Source organism: Pecten maximus, chromosome 1 (genome assembly GCF_902652985.1).
Source record: "Pecten maximus chromosome 1, xPecMax1.1, whole genome shotgun sequence".
NCBI lineage: Eukaryota > Metazoa > Mollusca > Bivalvia > Pectinida > Pectinidae > Pecten > Pecten maximus.
Genome location: NC_047015.1, coordinates 29,255,064 through 29,281,880, shown reverse-complemented (window position 1 = coordinate 29,281,880; position 26,817 = coordinate 29,255,064). Strand labels below are relative to the sequence as shown.

At 39.7% G+C, this 26,817-nt stretch overlaps 1 protein-coding gene across 3 annotated transcripts in view; it reads right to left on the bottom strand.

Annotated features, from left to right (window-relative positions):
• LOC117329664 (filamin-A-like) overlaps window positions 1-25,542 on the bottom strand; it is a 57,908-nt gene extending 32,366 nt beyond the window's left edge. For 2 of the 3 annotated variants that reach the window (XM_033887719.1, XM_033887726.1), the window contains exon 1: window positions 25,453-25,542. In XM_033887719.1, coding sequence (XP_033743610.1) covers window positions 25,453-25,527 — 75 coding nt within the window. In that variant the 5' untranslated portion in view covers window positions 25,528-25,542. Of the gene's footprint in view, window positions 1-8,770; window positions 9,001-25,452 lie in introns of those variants that run through there. The other variant, XM_033887737.1, reaches the window with a different exon arrangement.
• Window positions 25,543-26,817: the final 1,275 nt, after the last annotated feature.

The following is a 26,817-nucleotide window of genomic DNA, read 5'->3' as shown; positions in this document are numbered from 1 at the left end:
TCATAAACCGCTTCGCGGTTTATTTAGAGTACACTCCAGTTTTTTCTGTTATGACTGTATAACAGAAAAAATAATTGATGTTAATCCTTAAATAAAATTCTTAATGACTTCACGCCTATAGCCGAAACTCTCCCCGCAATAGGATACCGTCTACATACATAACACACTCTACTATAGGATACCGTCTACAGACATAACACACTCTACTATAGGATACCGTCTACAGACATAACACACTCTACTATAGGATACCGTCTACAGACATAACACACTCCACTATAGTATACCGTCTACAGACATAACACACTCTACTATAGCATACCGTCTACAGACATACTGTCTACAGACATAACACACTCTACTATAGTATACCGTCTACAGACATAACACACTCCACTATAGGATACCGTCTACAGACATAACACACTCTACTATAGTATACCGTCTAAAGACATAACACACTCCACTATAGTATACCGTCTACAGACATAACACACTCCACTATAGTATACCGTCTACAGACATAACACACTCTACTATAGTATACCGTCTACAGACATAACACACTCAACTATAGAATACCGTCTACAGACCTAACACACTTCACTATAGGATACCGTCTACAGACATAACACACTCCACAATAGGATACCGTCTACAGACATAACCTACTCTACTATAGTATACCGTCTACAGACATAACACACTCTACTATAGTATACCGTCTACAGACATAACATACTCTACTATAGTATACCGTCTACAGACATAACACACTCCACTATAGTATACCGTCTACAGACATAACACACTCTACTATAGGATCACGTCTACAGACATAACACACTCTACTATAGGATACCGTCTACAGACATAACACACTCTACTATAGGATACCGTCTACAGACATAACACACTCTACTATAGGATACCGTCTACATACATAACACACTCCACTATAGGATACCGTCTACAGACATAACACACTCTACTATAGGATACCGTCTACAGACATAACACACTCTACTATAGGATACCGTCTACAGATATAACACACTCCACTATAGGATACCGTCTACAGACATAACACACTCTACTATAGGATCACGTCTACAGATATAACACACTCCACTATAGGATACCGTCTACAGACATAACACACTCTACTATAGTATACCGTCTACAGACATAACACACTCTACTATAGGATCACGTCTACAGACATAACACACTCTACTATATGATACCGTCTACATACATAACACACTCTACTATAGTATACCGTCTACAGACATAACACACTCTACTATAGGATCACGTCTACAGACATAACACACTCTACTATAGGATACCGTCTACAGACATAACACACTCTACTATAGGATACCGTCTACATACATAACACACTCTACTATAGTATACCGTCTACAGACATAACACACTCTACTATAGTATACCGTCTACAGACATAACACACTCTACTATAGGATCACGTCTACAGACATAAAACACTCTACTATAGGATACCGTCTACAGACATAACACACTCTACTATAGGATACCGTCTACAGACATAACACACTCCACTATAGGATACCGTCTACAGACATAACACACTCCACTATAGGATACCGTCTACAGACATAACACACTCTACTATAGTATACCGTCTACAGACATAACACACTCCACTATAGTATACCGTCTACAGACATAACACACTCCACTATAGGATACCGTCTACAGACATAACACACTCCACTATAGGATACCGTCTACAGACATAACACACTCCACTATAGGATACCGTCTACAGACATAACACACTCCACTATAGGATACCGTCTACAAACATAACACCCTTTACTATAGGATACCGTCTACAGACATAACACACTCTACTATAGTATACCGTCTAAAGACATAACACACTCCACTATAGTATACCGTCTACAGACATAACACACTCCACTATAGTATACCGTCTACAGACATAACACACTCTACTATAGTATACCGTCTACAGACATAACACACTCAACTATAGAATACCGTCTACAGACCTAACACACTCCACTATAGGATACCGTCTACAGACATAACACACTCCACAATAGGATACCGTCTACAGACATAACCTACTCTACTATAGTATACCGTCTACAGACATAACACACTCTACTATAGTATACCGTCTACAGACATAACATACTCTACTATAGTATACCGTCTACAGACATAACACACTCCACTATAGTATACCGTCTACAGACATAACACACTCTACTATAGGATCACGTCTACAGACATAACACACTCTACTATAGGATACCGTCTACAGACATAACACACTCTACTATAGGATACCGTCTACAGACATAACACACTCTACTATAGGATACCGTCTACATACATAACACACTCCACTATAGGATACCGTCTACAGACATAACACACTCTACTATAGGATACCGTCTACAGACATAACACACTCTACTATAGGATACCGTCTACAGATATAACACACTCCACTATAGGATACCGTCTACAGACATAACACACTCTACTATAGGATCACGTCTACAGATATAACACACTCCACTATAGGATACCGTCTACAGACATAACACACTCTACTATAGTATACCGTCTACAGACATAACACACTCCACTATAGGATACCGTCTACAGACATAACACACTCTACTATAGTATACCGTCTAAAGACATAACACACTCCACTATAGTATACCGTCTACAGACATAACACACTCCACTATAGTATACCGTCTACAGACATAACACACTCTACTATAGTATACCGTCTACAGACATAACACACTCAACTATAGAATACCGTCTACAGACCTAACACACTCCACTATAGGATACCGTCTACAGACATAACACATTCCACAATAGGATACCGTCTACAGACATAACCTACTCTACTATAGTATACCGTCTACAGACATAACACACTCTACTATAGTATACCGTCTACAGACATAACATACTCTACTATAGTATACCGTCTACAGACATAACACACTCCACTATAGTATACCGTCTACAGACATAACACACTCTACTATAGGATCACGTCTACAGACATAACACACTCTACTATAGGATACCGTCTACAGACATAACACACTCTACTATAGGATACCGTCTACAGACATAACACACTCTACTATAGGATACCGTCTACATACATAACACACTCCACTATAGGATACCGTCTACAGACATAACACACTCTACTATAGGATACCGTCTACAGACATAACACACTCTACTATAGGATACCGTCTACAGATATAACACACTCCACTATAGGATACCGTCTACAGACATAACACACTCTACTATAGGATCACGTCTACAGATATAACACACTCCACTATAGGATACCGTCTACAGACATAACACACTCTACTATAGTATACCGTCTACAGACATAACACACTCTACTATAGGATCACGTCTACAGACATAACACACTCTACTATATGATACCGTCTACATACATAACACACTCTACTATAGTATACCGTCTACAGACATAACACACTCTACTATAGGATCACGTCTACAGACATAACACACTCTACTATAGGATACCGTCTACAGACATAACACACTCTACTATAGGATACCGTCTACATACATAACACACTCTACTATAGTATACCGTCTACAGACATAACACACTCTACTATAGTATACCGTCTACAGACATAACACACTCTACTATAGGATCACGTCTACAGACATAAAACACTCTACTATAGGATACCGTCTACAGACATAACACACTCTACTATAGGATACCGTCTACAGACATAACACACTCCACTATAGGATACCGTCTACAGACATAACACACTCCACTATAGGATACCGTCTACAGACATAACACACTCTACTATAGTATACCGTCTACAGACATAACACACTCCACTATAGTATACCGTCTACAGACATAACACACTCCACTATAGGATACCGTCTACAGACATAACACACTCCACTATAGGATACCGTCTACAGACATAACACACTCCACTATAGGATACCGTCTACAGACATAACACACTCCACTATAGGATACCGTCTACAAACATAACACCCTTTACTATAGGATACCGTCTACAGACATAACACACTCTACTATAGTATACCGTCTAAAGACATAGCACACTCCACTATAGTATACCGTCTACAGACATAACACACTCCACTATAGTATACCGTCTACAGACATAACACACTCTACTATAGTATACCGTCTACAGACATAACACACTCAACTATAGAATACCGTCTACAGACCTAACACACTCCACTATAGGAAACCGTCTACAGACATAACACACTCCACAATAGGATACCGTCTACAGACATAACCTACTCTACTATAGTATACCGTCTACAGACATAACACACTCTACTATAGTATACCGTCTACAGACATAACATACTCTACTATAGTATACCGTCTACAGACATAACACTCTCCACTATAGTATACCGTCTACAGACATAACACACTCTACTATAGGATCACGTCTACAGACATAACACACTCTACTATAGGATACCGTCTACAGACATAACACACTCTACTATAGGATACCGTCTACAGACATAACACACTCTACTATAGGATACCGTCTACATACATAACACACTCCACTATAGGATACCGTCTACAGACATAACACACTCTACTATAGGATACCGTCTACAGACATAACACACTCTACTTTAGGATACCGTCTACAGATATAACACACTCCACTATAGGATACCGTCTACAGACATAACACACTCTACTATAGGATCACGTCTACAGATATAACACACTCCACTATAGGATACCGTCTACAGACATAACACACTCTACTATAGTATACCGTCTACAGACATAACACACTCTACTATAGGATCACGTCTACAGACATAACACACTCTACTATAGGATACCGTCTACATACATAACACACTCTACTATAGTATACCGTCTACAGACATAACACACTCTACTATAGGATCACGTCTACAGACATAACACACTCTACTATAGGATACCGTCTACAGACATAACACACTCTACTATAGGATACCGTCTACATACATAACACACTCTACTATAGTATACCGTCTACAGACATAACACACTCTACTATAGTATACCGTCTACAGACATAACACACTCTACTATAGGATACCGTCTACAGACATAACACACTCCACTATAGGATACCGTCTACAGACATAACACACTCCACTATAGGATACCGTCTACAGACATAACACACTCCACTATAGGATACCGTCTACAGACATAACACACTCCACTATAGAATACCGTCTACAGACATAACACACTCCACTATAGGATACCGTCTACAGACATAACACACTTTACTATAGGATACCGTCTACATACATAACACACTCTACTATAGGATACCGTCTACAGACATAACACACTCCACTATAGGATACCGTCTACAGACATAACACACTCTACTATAGGATACCGTCTACAGACATAACACACTCCACTATAGGATACCGTCTACAGACATAACACACTCTACTATAGGATACCGTCTACAGACATAACACACTCCACTATAGGATACCGTCTACAGACATAACACACTCTACTATAGTATACCGTCTACAGACATAACACACTCCACTATAGGATACCGTCTACAGACATAACACACTCCACGATAGGATACCGTCTACAGACATAACACACTCTACTATAGTATACCGTCTACAGACATAACACACTCCACTATAGGATACCGTCTACAGACATAACACACTCCACTATAGGATACCGTCTACAGACATAACACACTCTACTATAGGATAGTCTACAGACATAACACACTCCACTATAGTATACCGTCTACAGACATAACACACTCTACTATAGGATCACGTCTACAGACATAACACACTCCACTATAGGATACCGTCTACAGACATAACACACTCTACTATAGGATACCGTCTACAGACATAACACACTCCACTATAGGATACCGTCTACAGACATAACACACTCCACTATAGGATACCGTCTACAGACATAACACACTCCACTATAGTATACCGTCTACAGACATAACACACTCCACTATTGGATACCGTCTACAGACATAACACACTCCACTATAGGATACCGTCTACAGACATAACACACTCCACTATAGGATACCGTCTACAGACATAACACACTCCACTATAGGATACCGTCTACAGACATAACACACTCTACTATAGTATACCGTCTACAGACATAACACACTCCACTATAGGATACCGTCTACAGACATAACACACTCCACGATACTAGGATACCGTCTACAGACATAACACACTCTACTATAGTATACCGTCTACAGACATAACACACTCCACTATAGGATACCGTCTACAGACATAACACACTCCACTATAGGATACCGTCTACAGACATAACACACTCCACTATAGGATACCGTCTACAGACATAACACACTCTACTATAGGATACCGTCTACAGACATAACACACTCTACTATAGGATACCGTCTACAGACATAACACACTCTACTATAGGATACCGTCTACAGACATAACACACTCTACTATAGGATAGTCTACAGACATAACACACTCCACTATAGGATACAGGATACCACACGATTTTCGGACTATATATGTATAGATAGTTTGTTGTTTTTGTTATTTTCCTCCAGCCTTTTTCCTGGTTCAAATGGTTGTATTCAAAACAAACCATCATATACAATGTATACGCCTCTATTCGCTTCTATTCGCTCACTTAAACCACTTGGTGACAAACCACAGGGTAGGAACCTGTGGTTTCCATCTGACTTTTGATTGATGTTAATCCGACCTAATGTTATGGTGTTATTACGACATGAGCTATGGTAGCGGGTGAGACGTCGTTCGCATCTTGACGCGCGGTGCGTGACGTGACTGACTTTTTTTTATAGACATTATCATTGTCGTAAACAAGATTCCACTCCACCCCGTGGCCCGCGTTATTATTGATTAATTCATTCCATAATCGTGGACACATAACAGGTATAATGAGATATCGAGGGTGGGCTCCCTCGCATCGACAAGAAAGAGCCAACTGGAGTAGCAGCCGTAACACTCGTGACCTACGTGATAAATGATCGCTCACTAAGTGTCAGCACGTGCCTTGCTGTTCAGAACGTGCCTCATCAGTTGTAAGTTTTGTCTTGTTTCCGGGACTGTGCTGTTGCTCTAGGCTAAAACTTCGTGTGCATTTTAAGAAATGTAATGCAATAAATGAACTTGTCTTAATTTGTGCGATTACAGAAATATCGATGCAGAGTGGTACAGATGTTTATCACAACCTGCTAGCCGTAACCTGATAACGGCACTCACACGTGCGGACGTGCTTCCGCGTACATAGGCAGATAGATGGAAACAGAAAAGACGAATAAAGGCAGAAACACAAACATATTTAGGACAGAGAGCAGAAATGGGTGAAGGTAGAGAAGGAACTTTATGGATACATTCAATGACGGGCAGAAATATAGTAATGGGGACAGAGATATTGGGAGGATAGGAACATACATTTGTAGTTCAACTGTAATCAGATCACCACGGGTCGTATCATACAGTAAGGAAACAGGTGTATGTCAGATGATGCATTTTCAACAGACATGGGTCTAGTTACAATATAACACGTCTGTATGTATAGCATTCAATTATGTTTCGTCCTTGGCTTTTTGGATATTTTCATCAGTCATGAGAGAAGTTCATCTTGCAAAAATATTTCATCGTAGAATGGAAGACAACGGTTAACCGTATGACGTCATGCACTGTGAATACGAAGAACGTGCCAGCGTGGTACAACATTATACACGTACGTATAAAGCTTCAGTGAGTTTCATCGAGGCGTGACAACATTTTCTGGTAATGTACGCTATGAAATCAGTGTAGTTAGTATTCCGTGCACTTTGTACACCACGCAGTGCTCCGTGCAGTACCCTCTCGGTATTCCATTATATCTTAGAGTTAATAGTGAACTTTCCTTTTGGAACCCAAGGAAAACATCAATATGATTAAATACAAGCAAACCTTGACCTTTGACTCCTGTCTTGCACCTTTGCCAAGTTTTGGAGATGTTACTCCCGGGAGTTAATTATGCAAGTCTTGCTCGCTAGTCGTAGCCCCAACATGATGCAAGTGTAATTAACTTAAACTTTTTTTATCTCCATTCCACAATATTCTGTCATGACATTACTCTCTAAACAGACCCAGCTAAGTTTCGTACATGTAACGTACCATGCACGCCTGTCAAATTGGTCTTTTAAATAATTTTGATATATTCAAAGAATTATCAATTAGCAGCCACAGACGAAACATTTTTCAAAAACAATATCATATTTATAAGTAGAGCGTGGATTTATCTCCGTAATGAGTGTTTACACAGCTTCCTAGTCTATCATACACATGGGATATAAATATACATATATTGCACCATGCTTTTCAGTAATTATCAATACCCAATCAATTCTACCCTCAGATGTTTTAAGTTATGTTTCACGTCGAACGCGTTTGCACAGAGAAATTGCATTCCTCAAATTCTTGAGAGATGGTACTGATTTATAATATTATATGCATTTTTTGATATCGGTATAATTTAAGGTAATAAAGTGGACAGACATTCCTATTCCTAAGTGGTCAATGTGCTTACCTTTATAGTGTGTATAGTCTACTGCCTGGTACCTGCCCCGTCCACTGCTGTGCCCGTTGTGGTGAGATTCTAAGACTACCAGGTATTCACCCAATGCTAATAGCGGTAATGACGGCAATGTGCGTCTTATCAGAGTAACATATCGTTGTTACTGCCTGATCCTACCCGGTGTTCGCCTGTGTCGCCCCCCGCTCGGTGTCACTGCCAGTAACTACACCTATCCAAACTCAGTGGCGAGCTCCTGGGCACTTCTTTACCCTCCCCACCGATCGACTCATCCTTCAGGTTACCATGGATACCTTGTACCAAATTTCGCTTGCGTTAGATAAATGAGTGAACACTATATATTATCTTCAAATGTTTCTCCCACTCCAGTGCTGGCAGATCATTTACACGACCACTACAAACTTCAACCCTTAACTTAAACAAATCAGAGGTCTATTGAAATCTTGTTTGTGTTTTTCTTTGAGGAACTACTTTTTCAAGCGGATTCATGGTTCGGTGTGATTGCACACAAGAAATGCGATAAAAGTACAAACATATACTGCAAGCTGTTTAGAATACATGCATGCCAAGAGAAATAAATGAGACTTTGTACAGTGTCGGTGGAACACAATTGTGGTGGGATGAGACTAACTACTGTGGACGTGAACACGAGAATTTTGGCTCTAGTAGGCGTGTATTACATTAGGAACTACATTGTCAGGAATTTCCCAACAAAAGTTTTCTAGCTCATCTTTACAGAATAAGTTTTATCAATTATAGAGAGAAAAAACATGAATATTACAATCCAGCGCTTCGAATGCCGCAAACACTTATAGGTCCCGAGTTCTCAACTGTTCCTTAATTATGTACAATAAATTGGCGTTAAAGTACATATAGATATCTATCTTTATTTTATTCTACATTTTAATCTTTCCCTATGTATAGCGCTTTCTCCAGTCAACACTCCTTTCTGTTCGTATATGTAGAACTTTAATAAAGTAGACCCAATAAACAATCGCTGTCATCGTTAGCAGCTGTACGTGGTACGAGTAAAGTTATACAAAATGTACATGTACATGATCCAAGGTTTATTGGACGAACAGAAACGTATACATATATGTGTTATCGTGCTCATCACTATAGACTCATCCTATTCACTGAAATGTCATGTTCAATGCAAACAAGTATGAATTGTATTGCTAATTTGGTTTATCGTATGAATGAAACAGAATAGCGTACATACGTAATTTCACGGCTGATAGGACGTACATATGGTTACATCATGACCGCTGTTTACAGCAGTCCTGATGGTATCGGGCTGGTGTTGCAGGGACATAATCCGGTTATCCCGAGTTCTGTGAGAATATTGTTACAAAAAAACAGAAGATAAATGGACAAATATTACGTAACCAGGGCAACACGCTGCGATGGACAGCCAGATAAGGCCCCAGATCCAAGAGCGAGGGCAAATACTGAAAGTAAGAAAGGGTTCGTTTTATTCCTGATGTATATAACTCAGAGCTAACAAGATACAGACGTTTAACTGGAACTATATGGTTGGTGGGGAGTCCGCACGTGGTTCATGGTTTACTTAATATAAATTAGGTCTGCGTAAGTACTTATGTTTACGGACGGAGCGGCCAAGGGGCAATAAGAGTAAAAATAAACATAGCATAATAAAATACCAGTAGGGCAATGGGGAGTGACCCGTTGAGGGGGTCGTGGACGGGTTGTACTGTAATTGTATAATTAATTGACCGGAGACTGAGTTAAATGTATAGAAATAAAACCAATCTGATGTCATTTGATGGATATTTGACATTTACATAAAAAAAAAAAAAAAAAATATGTTAACTTCAATATACAAAATGTATCTTTACAGTACGTATCTAAAAATACCTTCATTTTAATTGGTTTAATGTTAAAGTTATGATTGGAAAAGGGAGGTCAGATAGAGGCTATCTACATCCAGATCTGTTTATGGATTTGTTTAAACTTGATAAGAGATATCCAAAATGAGAATTGATAAGAAAAAGACACAAAAACGAGATAAAGATAGTCTGACCTGTTTTACAGTGTTCAGTCACCGTAGAGTGTAAGTCAAGTATCTGTGTGATGTGACTTAAAGATCGAAATAAAAATATCATCTTGAAAAATGTCGTAGACCTTGTGTCTATCTACGATTTTAGCAATTAAAAGATTGTTCTAAAATTTAGCTTATTTATCAGAAAATATTTGATAGTTTCCCGTTGAATATAACATATATTTTACTATATGACGGCTATACCGATATTTTGCACTCGTGAGAAACCAGTCAATTTTTCTTTTTTTTTTATTTTTCAAAGGTGAAAAGAGAGATAAATCTACTCGTCGAAACAGCTCGGGAATCAGTAGAGAAATCTGTCAATGGGACAACGCCATTTTAAATGGGCTGCTCATACGTGGAATGTTTTGCTTCCATGACTGATGTCAAATGAGTATTTTATCAAAATCTACAACGTATACTGTAGAAGTGCAGCAAAATAACCTATTGTTATATACACTTTGTATTCGCATCATCTGCAAAATGAACCGAAACTGGATTCCAATATAGTGAATAGAAAGCGCCGTGATTTTGTATATCATCACTGGAGAATCTTATATCATCACTAGAGAATCTTATGTCATCACTGGAGAATCTTATATCATCACTGCAAAATTTCATATCATCACTGCAGTAATGACATAAGTTTTGATCAAATTGATAACTCCCGATATTTTACCTGTAAATATCAATACTTGCATTTTAAGTTTCAGATAAAACGCCTATTTATATAGAGTGATGGTAGGTAATTTCGATGTTTTTATTTCTATCAAATTAATATCAAATCGAGAAAGAGTACCTTACATTTAAGCAATGAACGTTGTTTTGGTGTTGGTAATGTCGATACGACAGCGAGATGTATGGAGGGTAAATGCCAAGGGAACCAGTTACCATTTCGTCAATTTTGAATTTCAATTTTGAAAACTGAACCAACAAAAAACAAATACCGTTTTTTTTAATGTCACATGACTAAAATAATTCAGCTGAATGTTTTAATGTTTAATTTTATAATTTTGACGTTTAGCATAAATAAAGTAATGTTTTGAATTGATAAACTAATGTAAAACTATGAACTTAGAACGTGTCGTCATATTCGCGGAAAACATAAGTGATGCAGTCGGCTGCCATGTTTGTATTCCTACACTCACTGGGTGTTATAGTCTGAGGCACTGGGTGTTATAGCCTGAGGCACTGGGTGTTATAGTCTGAGGCACTGGGTGTTATAGCCTGAGGCACTGGGTGTTATAGTCCGAGGCACTAGGTGTTATAGGCGTATGGTGGCAACTATCTCTTACCATTGCGATAAATCGGAAATGATATATCAAAAATTGAAAACAAGTACGACGAAAGTCTCGCATTGGTCACTATATAAGCAAAAAATTGCATTCCTCGGTAACAGAATAAAAAAGCCCACAGAAAATCATCAGGTGTGCGAATTTATGTACCCTTGCTCTATATTAACTAACGAGGGTTGCATCACGACTAGAGTTCTGATGTTAATATCGCCTTTAAAACTGCATTGAGGCGATTTAACTGTATGGCAAGATCGTCAGAAAATTCGGACTAGACTAGACCTAGATGAACGAAAGATAACGTGTACGATGCATACAGGATCCATGCCTATTATCGTATCATGACGTAGAACATCAATCACTGAAATAACGCCATGAAAATGCTCACAATATTCTTTGCAATTTTACGTCCCGGTAATATGTTCGTCACGATAATAGGCACGGACCCTGTACAGTTTTAAATTCGCTAGGTGACATTCTGTCCTGTCTTTGGAAATAACCCTGTCTGATAACTAGAACAATGGTTAATCAAATATTTATTTTTGTTTGATTTGCACATTTCAATTTCCAAAATACTGTATATATACTCACTTAACGTTAGCTTTATGTGCAGAGATCATCGGGTAAGAGGATCACACGCTAAACTTGCTGAGCCTTTTTTCACTGCGTATACGCTAATTTATTCGCAGTCAGAGTTTACTAAGCTGGAAAAGGGAGAGATGTAAATATCGTTGCAATATTTGCACATATCTATGACGTATCTTTGTTAACAAGTTCCCCGTTGTGTTATGCACTGTCTGGCACAAAGGAATGCATTATTGCTGTTTGTAAAGTGTTTTTGTTCATTTTGTTATGTTTGAATGGATGAGAATTGTTGAAACATCATAAAGCATGTCAAGGTATGCATACAATGTATTTTTTACGAAAAATGGCAAATTGCACATAATACTTCAAAATTCTTATCGTCAGTGCATTCGTGATGTTAGTCGGTATAAACTGTTATAGCAACGATGTGGATGCAGTTTTGTCACTGTCTTGAAGTTTATCAGCTTCCACGAATAACCAAATAGGTCCTACATGAGTACAGTACACTTTATGTCTATGGAAATTAACTTTATTAATTTAATTACATGTAGATAACAAAACGATTCTTTGATATTTTCGTGTGTACCCGTCGCCGTTTTGTCATATCTGGAATAAACCCTCATAATCGACCATGATGTCAGATTTCATATGGAATGCTTACAAAATCTATGTTTTCAAACTTTGCGTTTTATTCTAACTGATCAACTCAGAACGGAAGTAAGCACTTGAAGTTGAAGGCCTCGGTTTGAACTGGAGGCCGCGTCACAACTACTATCAATATGATTCCTGCTGCGTAATGTTCAATTTTGAAAAAAAAAAGAGTTTCGGTGTCGTACTATATAATGCTTAGAGTTAATTTAATTAACGAGAATTTCAGTTTCCTATCGGGGTTAAAACTAATACTTAAATACACCGCTTTTATAACTATCATTACGTTTGATACGTTTGATACAGATTCCAATATGCCTCTTTAGTTACGATCTTATTTAAAACAGATGTTACATGGCTACGTTTACTACGTAGTACGCCTGAACATGTTAAAGTACTCCGGTCAGGGTCCCGTTAAGGTGACCTTTCGATTATAGCCAATCACATTGTCACTGGCAAAATCTGTCCATCGCTTCGATATTCCTCGTGACGGTACGCTTAGTCAGAGAAATCGAACAGAGCTCAGCAATGTAAAACAATATGGCGGTGACAGCAACGCCAAGGAAATCGCACGGATTTTGTCATTTGTATATACTTTGTTGTTTTGCCTTTATTCAAATATTGACAAACGCAGATGGAACAAGGTCAGTTCCAACGTTTTCTGAAAGAAAAGTGAAACTTGCCTATCGCTGCAATATTTGTCGTATCTTTTATTGCGAACCAAAATGCAAACAAAGGCTTTGGAAAGCTCATCTCTAATTGGCTAATATATAATGAACATTCATTGTCAAGGGGATCACCTGAACGTGACCCTGATCGGAACACCTTCAGATGTTCTGGCATAGTACTACATGTAGTAGCCATTCATCACCTGATTTTAATCAGAGTGTTTTAGTTACATATATAAAAGAAATGAAGCATCAAAGATATTTTTAAATATCACATGCCTCTAACGGCCCAAACTGTAGAAAAAGGACAGTATTTAGAATAATTAAACAGGCATGATTGACATTAGTTGACATTTTTCTGACTGAAATATTTGTCTAACTCATTTTAATACGCAATATGGTTCCATGAAAGCAATGTAATCCGAGATATACAAATCCCTTATCCTAGATCTACAAGAAGACAAGCTGGGGTTTTGAAATCCGTTTGATATATTTGAAATTAATGGACAACACATGAATACTGATTATTCAGTAAGATATGTCTCAGACTCCGTAGTTATATAACAACCGTGTGTAGTCCATATCTCTCTGACTCCGTAGTTATATAACAACCGTGCGTAGTCCATATGTCTCTGACTCCGTAGTTATATAACAACCGTGCGTAGTCCATATGTCTCTGACTCCGTAGTTATATAACAACCGTGCGTAGTCCATATGTCTCAGACTCCGTAGTTATGTAACAACCGTGTGTAGTCCATATGTCTCAGACTCCGTAGTTATATAACAACCGTATGTAGTCCATATGTCTCAGACTCCGTAGTTATATAACAGCTGTGTGTAGTCCATATGTCTCTGACTCCGTAGTTATTAACGACCGTGTGTAGTCCTGTCTCTGGAGACACAGGTGGTGCTAGGGGATATACTGTGTGCGAATACAAAACACAACGAATCCAAATTCAATCAGTCTTATCGCATAAGGGTATCAGACATACATCCGAACAAAGACATCGTCCGTTTTAATTGATAGTGATCACCAATTGTAGACATTTGTTGATGTTAATACAGTGTTATATCGACCTGGTAAAATCAAATGATTACAATCAACAAGTATATAAGATACAGGAACATTTCGGCAAAAAAACATCGATGACCCTATAATTTTAATATATCCGTAGTTACAATCCCTCAAAACATGGTAGACCCTATGACTAATATGCCCGTAGTTACAATCCCTCAAAACATGGTAGACCCTATGACTAATTTACCCGTAGTTACAACTCCTCAAAACATGGTAGACCCTATGACTAATTTACCCGTAGTTACAATCCCTCAAAACATGGTAGACCCTATGTCCTCAAAACATGGTAGACCCTATGACTAATATGCCCGTAGTTACAATCCCTCAAAACATGGTAGACCCTATGTCCTCAAAACATGGTAGACCCTATGACTAGCATACCCGTAGTTACAATCCCTCAAAACATGGTAGACCCTATGACTAATATGCCCGTAGTTACAATCCCTCAAAACATGGTAGACCCTATGACTAATATGCCCGTAGTTACAATCCCTCAAAACATGGTAGACCCTATGACTAATATGCCCGTAGTTACAATCCCTCAAAACATGGTAGACCCTATGACTAGCATACCCGTAGTTACAATCCCTCAAAACATGGTAGACCCTATGACTAATATGCCCGTAGTTACAATCCCTCAAAACATGGTAGACCCTATGACTAGCATACCCGTAGTTACAATCCCTCAAAACATGGTAGACCCTATGACTAATATGCCCGTAGTTACAATCCCTCAAAACATGGTAGACCCTATGACTAATATGCCCGTAGTTACAATCCCTCAAAACATGGTAGACCCTATGACTAGCATACCCGTAGTTACAATCCCTCAAAACATGGTAGACACTATGACTAATATGCCCGTAGTTACAATCCCTCAAAACATGGTAGACCCTATGACTAGCATACCCGTAGTTACAATCCCTCAAAACATGGTAGACCCTATGACTAATATGCCCGTAGTTACAATCCCTCAAAACATAGTAGACACTATGACTAATATGCCCGTAGTTACAATCCCTCAAAACATGGTAGACCCTATGTCCTCAAAACATGGTAGACCCTATGACTAATATGCCCGTAGTTACAATCCCTCAAAACATGGTAGACCCTATGTCCTCAAAACATGGTAGACCCTATGACTAGTATACCCGTAGTTACAAGTATAGGCGTATAGCCTAAGCCTACTGACACCCGTTAAAGGAATTAAAATAACACATGCAGGGTAACGGCTACGGTACCTTTAAGAGTAATATAATCTTCCCCTATCTTGAGGGTATGACAGAGAAAATCTCCTACTCTAGGAGTGACATTCTGGGTTGTCATTTCTCTGTCACGCTCTCAAGGTAATGTTTCTCCTCTATCGTACTATTTTATTTACCAAAAACAAGTTGTTTAAATAGCACACAACGTAACGTACTTCCGGCTAACTCCCGGTGTAGAATGCAAGCACGTGTTGTATCTGTTCTATCCCTAGGGGATGACAGAGAAATCACACCCTAGGTGGTGACAAAGAAAAAGTAGGATGCGACAAAGAAATCACACCCTAGGTGGTGACAAAGAAATCACACCCTAGGTGGTGACAAAGAAATAGTAGGATGTGACAAAGAAATCACACCCTAGGTGGTGACAAAGAAATCATACCTTAGGTGTAGTAGAATGTGACAAAGAAATCACACCCTAGGTGGTGACAAAGAAATCGTAACCTAGGTGGTGACGGAGAAATCATACCCTAGGTGTAGTAGGATGTGACAAAGAAATCACACGTTAAGTGGTGACAAAGAAATCATACCCTATGTGGTGACAGAGAAATCATACCCTAGGTGGTGACGGGTAAATCATACCCTAGGTGGTGACGGACAAATCATACCCTAGGTGGTGACGGACAAAGCATACCCTATGTGGTGACAGAGAAATCATACCCTAGGTGGTGACGGGTAAATCATACCCTATGTGGTGACGGGTAAATCATACCCTAGGTGGTGACGGGTAAATCATACCCTATGTGGTGACGGGTAAATCATACCCTAGGTGGTGACGGGTAAATCATACCCGATGTGGTGACGGAGAAATCATACCCTAGGTGGTGACGGAGAAATCATACCCTAGGTGGTGACGGAGAAATCACACCCTAGGTGGTGACGGAGAAATCATACCCTATGTGGTGACGGACAAATCATACCCTATGTGGTGACGGGTAAATCATACCCTAGGTGGTGACGGACAAATCATACCCTATGTGGTGACAGAGAAATCATACCCTAGGTGGTGACGGGTAAATCATACCCTAGGTGGTGACGGACAAATCATACCCTAGGTGGTGACGGGTAAATCATACCCTAGGTGGTGACAGACAAATCATACCCTATGTGGTGACGGACAAATCATACCCTAGGTGGTGACGGACAAATCATACCCTATGTGGTGACGGACAAATCATACCCTAGGTGGTGACGGACAAATCATACCCTATGTGGTGACGGGTAAATCATACCCTAGGTGGTGACGGACAAATCATACCCTATGTGGTGACAGAGAAATCATACCCTAGGTGGTGACGGGTAAATCATACCCTAGGTGGTGACGGACAAATCATACCCTATGTGGTGACGGACAAATCATACCCTAGGTGGTGACGGACAAATCATACCCTATGTGGTGACGGGTAAATCATACCCTAGGTGGTGACGGACAAATCATACCCTATGTGGTGACAGAGAAATCATACCCTAGGTGGTGACGGGTAAATCATACCCTAGGTGGTGACGGACAAATCATACCCTATGTGGTGACGGACAAATCATACCCTAGGTGGTGACGGGTAAATCATACCCTATGTGGTGACGGACAAATCATACCCTATGTGGTGACGGGTAAATCATACCCTAGGAGGTGACGGGTAAATCATACCCTAGGTGGTGACGGACAAATCATACCCTAGGTGGTGACGGACAAATCATACCCTATGTGGTGACAGAGAAATCATACCCTAGGTGGTGACGGGTAAATCATACCCTAGGTGGTGACGGAGAAATCACACCCTATGTGGTGACAGAGAAATCATACCCTAGGTGGTGACGGACAAATCATACCCTATGTGGTGACAGAGAAATCATACCCTAGGTGGTGACGGACAAATCATACCCTATGTGGTGACGGAGAAATCATACCCTAGGTGGTGACGGGTAAATCATACCCTAGGTGGTGACGGGTAAATCATACCCTAGGTGGTGACAGACAAATCATACCCTATGTGGTGACGGACAAATCATACCCTAGGTGGTGACGGAGAAATCATACCCTATGTTGTGACGGACAAATCATACCCTAGGTGGTGACGGGTAAATCATACCCTAGGTGGTGACGGGTAAATCATACCCTATGTGGTGACGGGTAAATCATACCCTAGGTGGTGACGGACAAATCACACCCTATGTGGTGACGGGTAAATCATACCCTATGTGGTGACGGGTAAATCATACCCTAGGTGGTGACGGGTAAATCATACCCTAGGTGGTGACGGGTAAATCATACCCTATGTGGTGACGGGTAAATCATACCCTAGGTGGTGACGGGTAAATCATACCCTATGTGGTGACGGGTAAATCATACCCTAGGTGGTGACGGGTAAATCATACCCTATGTGGTGACGGACAAATCATACCCTATGTGGTGACAGAGAAATCATACCCTAGGTGGTGACGGGTAAATCATACCCTAGGTGGTGACGGACAAATCATACCCTATGTGGTGACGGACAAATCATACCCTAGGTGGTGACGGGTAAATCATACCCTATGTGGTGACGGGTAAATCATACCCTAGGTGGTGACGGGTAAATCATACCCTAGGTGGTGACGGACAAATCATACCCTAGGTGGTGACGGACAAATCATACCCTATGTGGTGACAGAGAAATCATACCTTAGGTGGTGACGGGTAAATCATACCCTAGGTGGTGACGGGTAAATCATACCCTAGGTGGTGACGGAGAAATCACACCCTATGTGGTGACAGAGAAATCATACCCTAGGTGGTGACGGACAAATCATACCCTATGTGGTGACAGAGAAATCATACCCTAGGTGGTGACGGACAAATCATACCCTATGTGGTGACAGAGAAATCATACCCTAGGTGGTGACGGGTAAATCATACCCTAGGTGGTGACGGGAAAATCATACCCTAGGTGGTGACAGACAAATCATACCCTATGTGGTGACGGACAAATCATACCCTAGGTGGTGACGGAGAAATCATACCCTATGTGGTGACGGACAAATCATACCCTAGGTGGTGACGGGTAAATCATACCCTAGGTGGTGACGGGTAAATCATACCCTATGTGGTGACGGGTAAATCATACCCTAGGTGGTGACGGACAAATCACACCCTATGTGGTGACGGGTAAATCATACCCTATGTGGTGACGGGTAAATCATACCCTAGGTGGTGACGGGTAAATCATACCCTATGTGGTGACGGGTAAATCATACCCTAGGTGGTGACGGGTAAATCATACCCTATGTGGTGACGGAGAAATCACACCCTATGTGATGACGGAGAAATCATACCCTATGTGGTGACGGACAAATCATACCCTAGGTGGTGACGGGTAAATCATACCCTATGTGGTGACGGGTAAATCATACCCTAGGTGGTGACGGGTAAATCATACCCTATGTGGTGACGGGTTAATCATATCCTATGTGGTGACGGGTAAATCATACCCTAGGTGGTGACGGACAAATCACACCCTATGTGGTGACGGGTAAATCATACCCTATGTGGTGACGGGTAAATCATACCCTATGTGGTGACGGGTAAATCATACCCTAGGTGGTGACGGACAAATCATACCCTAGGTGGTGACGGACAAATCATACCCTATGTGGTGACAGAGAAATCATACCCTAGGTGGTGACGGGTAAATCATACCCTAGGTGGTGACGGGTAAATCATACCCTAGGTGGTGACGGAGAAATTACACCCTATGTGGTGACAGAGAAATCATACCCTAGGTGGTAACGGACAAATCATACCCTATGTGGTGACAGAGAAATCATACCCTAGGTGGTGACGGACAAATCATACCCTATGTGGTGACAGAGAAACCATACCCTAGGTGGTGACGGGTAAATCATACCCTAGGTGGTGACGGGAAAATCATACCCTAGGTGGTGACAGACAAATCATACCCTATGTGGTGACGGACAAATCATACCCTAGGTGGTGACGGAGAAATCATACCCTATGTGGTGACGGACAAATCATACCCTATGTGGTGACGGGTAAATCATACCCTAGGTGGTGACGGGTAAATCATACCCTATATAGTGACGGGTAAATCATACCCTAGGTGGTGACGGACAAATCACACCCTATGTGGTGACGGGTAAATCATACCCTATGTGGTGACGGGTAAATCATACCCTAGGTGGTGACGGGTAAATCATACCCTATGTGGTGACGGGTAAATCATACCCTAGGTGGTGACGGAGAAATCACACCCTATGTGATGACGGAGAAATCATACCCTATGTGGTGACGGACAAATCATACCCTAGGTGGTGACGGGTAAATCATACCCTATGTGGTGACGGGTAAATCATACCCTAGGTGGTGACGGGTAAATCATACCCTATGTGGTGACGGGTTAATCATATCCTATGTGGTGACGGGTAAATCATACCCTAGGTGGTGACGGACAAATCACACCCTATGTGGTGACGGGTAAATCATACCCTATGTGGTGACGGGTAAATCATACCCTAGGTGGTGACGGGTAAATCAACCCTATGTGGTGACGGGTAAATCATACCCTAGGTGGTGACGGGTAAATCATACCCTATGTGGTGACGGGTAAATCATACCCTAGGTGGTGACGGGTAAATCATACCCTATGTGGTGACGGAGAAATCACACCCTATGTGATGACGGAGAAATCATACCCTATGTGGTGACGGACAAATCATACCCTAGGTGGTGACGGGTAAATCATACCCTATGTGGTGACGGGTAAATCATACCCTAGGTGGTGACGGGCAAAGCATACCCTATGTGGTGACAGAGAAATCATACCCTAGGTGGTGACGGGTAAATCATACCCTATGTGGTGACGGGTAAGTCATACCCTAGGTGGTGACGGGTAAATCATTCCCTATGTGGTGACGGGTAAATCATACCCTAGGTGGTGACGGGTAAATCATTCCCTATGTGGTGACGGGTAAATCATACCCTAGGTGGTGACGGACAAATCATGAACAGGTAACACGGGAGACAAATCTGTGAATGAGGGAAGAATAAGATATCTGCGTACAACACATTAAGATAGTATCAGTAGCTCATGTAGTTTTTTATTTCTAATAACAGATAGCTGTTATAGAAATCTATGAGCTATACACACTGTACCTCATTATAGGCTTGCATCATTGTTTTAGAGACACGATAAGGCCCGTATTCATGGAAAGTGTTTTTATAGATTCATTGATGCCATTCCCAACCCCGAGTCCCAACCACCACTTCCCGAGACTGCTAGCATGAAATGTAGAATTTATTTTATTGGTTTAAAGGCGCACAACTTCCAATCTTAAAAATCGTTTTCTTAAATACTTATAAAACTGTCAGAAATGTCTGATACACTGGGTTGAGTCTCCCTATTGTCTAATTTTGTAATCTTGTAGGACAGTACCTAAATGTCTACAAATACATTGTTATTTGTATTGGTATGGAGACTAGTATCGTTCTGATATCTCGTTAGCGCGAGAGTGGTACGTCATCTATAGTCCCACTAATCACGCTAGACCCGGTGTTCACGGATTCCGGTCGTGTTAATCACATACATCAGATACGTATGTTCTCAGCAGGAGGAAGGGAATGCACGCACCTGCAGTGCACACCAACAAAGGGAATGTAGTCCTGGGGAAACCACGCTCGCAATACGTTTCCGGTATTACAATTTCCTGATCGCCGTCATTCCGTATTAATATCACAACGTCCTGTAATTATCGAGGAAGTATTGAATACACGTCTGCGTGGTCGTTCTTACCTTGTCCGTGACCATATATCGTGGTCTTTCGTTGTTAACAGTATAAAGCAATGTTAATATCATTTTTGTACGACCTATATCATTACAATAAATTATAGCATGCCATCAATATTGCAATTGCATCAGGAGTCCGCCGAAAAAAAAATTAAAAAAAAAAAACATGCGAATAATTTTTTTTTCTTTCGTGATATATCAATAAATATTAAATGAAATACTTCAACACTGATAACATATTTATATTATTACTCTTTCATTCATTTTTCGTAATCATCGTGTATTTTATGTGATATTTTGGTATTTTTTGTAATCATCGTGTATTTTATGTGATATTTTGGTATTTTTTGTAATCATCATGTATTTTATGTGATATTTTGGTATTTTTTGTAATCATCGTGTCTTTTATGTGATATTTTGGTATTTTTTGTAATCACCGTGTATTTTGTGTTATATTTTGGTATTTTTCGTAATTATCATGTATTTTATGTGATATTTTGGTATTTTTCGTAATCATCGTGTATTTTATGTGATATTTTGGTATTTTTCGTAATCATCGTGTCTTTTATGTGATATTTTGGTATTTTTTGTAATCATCGTGTAGTTTATGTGATATTTTGGTATTATTCGTAATCATCGTGTATTTTATGTGATATTTTGGTATTTTTTGTAATCATCGTGTCTTTTATGTGGTATTTTGGTATTTTTTTGTTATCACCGTGTATTTTGTGTTATATTTTGGTATTTTTCGTAATCACCGTGTATTTTATGTGATATTTTGGTATTTTTTGTAATCATCGTGTAGTTTATGTGATATTTTGGTATTATTTGTAATCATCGTGTATTTTATGTGATGTTTTGGTATTTTTTGTAATCATCGTGTATTTTATGTGATATTTTGGTATTATTTGTAATCATCGTGTATTTTATGTGATATTTTGGTATTTTTTGTAATCATCGTGTCTTTTATGTGGTATTTTGGTATTTTTTTGTTATCACCGTGTATTTTGTGTTATATTTTGGTATTTTTCGTAATTATCGTGTATTTTATGTGATATTTTGGTATTTTTTGTTATCACCGTGTATTTTGTGTGATATTTTGGTATTTTTTGTAATCATCGTGTCTTTTATGTGATATTTTGGTATTTTTTGTAATCATCGTGTATTTTATGTGATATTTTGGTATTTTTCGTAATCATCGTGTCTTTTATGTGATATTTTGGTATTTTTTGTTATCACCGTGTATTTTGTGTGATATTTTGGTATTTTTCGTAATTATCGTGTATTTTGTGTTATATTTTGGTATTTTTCGTAATTATCGTGTATTTTATGTGATATTTTGGTATTTTTTGTAATCATCGTGTATTTTATGTGATATTTTGGTATTATTTGTAATCACCGTGTATTTTATGTGATGTTTTGGTATTTTCTCGTTATAATTGGAAAAGTTCTTTCTTTTTTTTTCCAGAAAAATGGACAAAATAATCAACATACATAAAAGTTTTGAAACCCTCTCTGTAAAATAAAAAAGATCCGTTCTGTCACGTTGGCAGACCTATTTACTTAACTATTATAGACAATGCCAGTTGTCCAATCATTTTGAATTATCATTTAGTTTGTTGAGTTGGAAAACGGAAAATGGCCAAAAGAAATGGAGTCTCCATTAGTATCTATATGATCGCGACGCATGCTAAATACAATGTGTACGTATACTGTCTATACTGGTTATCCAACCCGACATGCCCTCTTTATTAGTTCATTGGCAGGCTCCAGAGTTCGGCCATCAAACACTGGCCCATCTGTCGGTATGAATTATAGTATTGTACCTTAGGAGTTGTCTGCCCACAATCTACCGTTGGAGCGTCCAAACACACTTACAAATAATGCCATTACTGAGCAAGAGCAAATAAAATTGGTCTTTGGTGAGAGGTAATGTTATCCTCACTTTGACTTAGATTTATCCTAACTAATAACGTAACAACCCATATACAATGTAATGATGATCCGACCAGTATATAAATAGGGATGGATTAGGAAGGCTAGCTACTAACAGTGTTCAAAACAGAAGATAACAACACCATTCAATACAGATACAGTCAAAATAAACTACACAGCTGTTTCGTCCTACGGACTTCGTCACTGATGCTAAGGGTTCAAGGGATCTAGTGACAGGGGATTATAAATATAGTGACTATAGTCATGTGACAGGGGATTATAAATATAGCGACTGTATATAGTCAATCATGGGACAGGGATTATAGATATTGCGAATGTAGTCATGGGACAGGGATTATAGATATAGCGACTGTAGTCATGGGACAGGGATTATAGATATAGCGACTGTAGTCATGGGACAGGGATTATAGATATAGCGACTGTAGTCATGGGACAGGGATTATAGATATAGCGACTGTAGTCATGGGACAGGGATTATAGATATAGCGACTGTAGTCATGTGACAGGGGATTATAGATATAGCGACTGTAGTCATGTGACAGGGGATTATAGATATAGCGACTGTAGTCATGGGACAGGGATTATAGATATAGCGACTGTAGTCATGGGACAGGGATTATAGATATAGCGACTGTAGTCATGGGACAGGGATTATAGATATAGCGACTGTAGTCATGGGACAGGGATTATAGATATAGCGACTGTAGTCATGGGACAGGGATTATAGATATAGCAACTGTAGTCATGAGACAGAAGATTATAAATTTAATAGCGACTGTACTTGAAAAATCTCAAAGTAGGTCGAACGAAATGTCGAAATCTTAACGGTGGGGGTGCAGTAGCCGTATTATTCAATACATTTTGATATTGGCCCCTATTTTGGTCAATCCTGGAGATTGCATAGAACATTAAATACAATAATGTACGTATGTGTATTGTGAACTGGTAGTTATAGATAAGTAATTAAACTTCGCATGCTTGGTTATGGTAACCTTTGGGACCTACATGTATAATACCCAGCAGTAGATAACTTTACAAAAGAAAAACAATTACAAATATCTGATCATGCACATGTATGTAGTATATGTCGATTAATGAATGAATTTTGCATGCAACTTTGTAAATCAATTAATAGAAAACCCCAAAATATACTGAAGTGGTAACGGCAGAACGTGCCCGATGACTCCTCGATGAGCAATGTTGTACAACCATTCGCTGATATAGCCCATTTAATTCGTTTTCTTTGAGAACAACTATAAGACAATTGTAATATGTCTGTTTACTATAACTGTCTGAAGTGTACTAACATGGCAGTCGTTACTTCGTCATGTCCAGTCTTACTTACCGGAGACTTCTGGTACTCCGCCAGTAAGGACGAGTTAGTGTTCCATGGCCATGGTAATGTTGGGTTTTTCGCCATTTTCGCAACTTGGTGGACGAAAGGAGAATGACCGAAAATTTGCAAACCTGCAATTTATGGGTATTGCTAGGAATTGTGGGAGTGTCCGCTATCAACAGGTAATATATGCAGTTAGGCTGACCAAGCCTTTTCAGTTTTAATAAAAGTCACCTATCATTTTTCTTTCGTTCAAGGACGTATGCAGCAACGCATACCAAACAACGCCTGCATGAACGTACCACTTCAAACAATAACATCAAGGTTAATTAGAGCCTCCACTTAGAAGCTTACCTTTGTCGCTTGTACAACCTCACAAACTGTTCATTACAATTAATTAGTTACATGCACTTTCCCCAACTCCGACCTTGCCACCAAACTTATCTCCCCCTGATAAACATCACAATGTCGGCGTCACAACGGATTACGAACATGATACTTGTTATAGTGATTACTATCAAGACCCTGTATTTGGATAGTACATGATCATATTAAAACGACGCTTAATGTCCTTCGTAATTGAATGGATGAAGCAACATCACTCTATTGCTTAGACAACCATGTACCGCACGAAACTCTCTTTCGTTAGACTGCCAGAAAGTAGAATGAATGACGCGCAAGATTTGCCGACCTATTCCTGACCTGTGATCAAGCCAATAGGCTTCCAACGAGACTATTCCTGAACAATATGCCCTGGTGGGTTTATCATAGTACCTATATAGGGGCCCCGATGGGTTTATCATAGTACCTATATAGGGCCCCGATGGGTTTATCATAGTACCTATATAGGGTCCCGATGGGTTTATCATAGTACCTATATAGGGCCCTGATGGGTTTATCATAGTACCTATATAGGGGCCCTGATGGGTTTATCATAGTACCTGTATAGGGGCCCTGATGGGTTTATCATAGTACCTATATAGGGTCCTGATGGGTTTATCATAGTACCTATATAGGGTCCCGATGGGTTTATCTTAGTACCTATATAGGGGCCCGATGGGTTTATCATAGTACCTGTACAGGGGCCCTGATGGGTTTATCATAGTACCTGTATAGGGGCCCTGATGGGTTTATCATAGTACCTATATAGGGGTTCTGTTGGGTTTATCATAGTACCTGTATAGGGCCCTGATGGGTTTATCATAGTACCTGTATAGGGGTTCCAATGGGTTTATCATAGTACCTGTATAGGGGTCCTGTTGGGTTTATCATAGTACCTGTATAGGGGTCCTGTTGGGTTTATCATAGTACCTGTATAGGGGCCCTGATGGGTTTATCATAGTACCTATATAGGGGTTCTGTTGGGTTTATCAT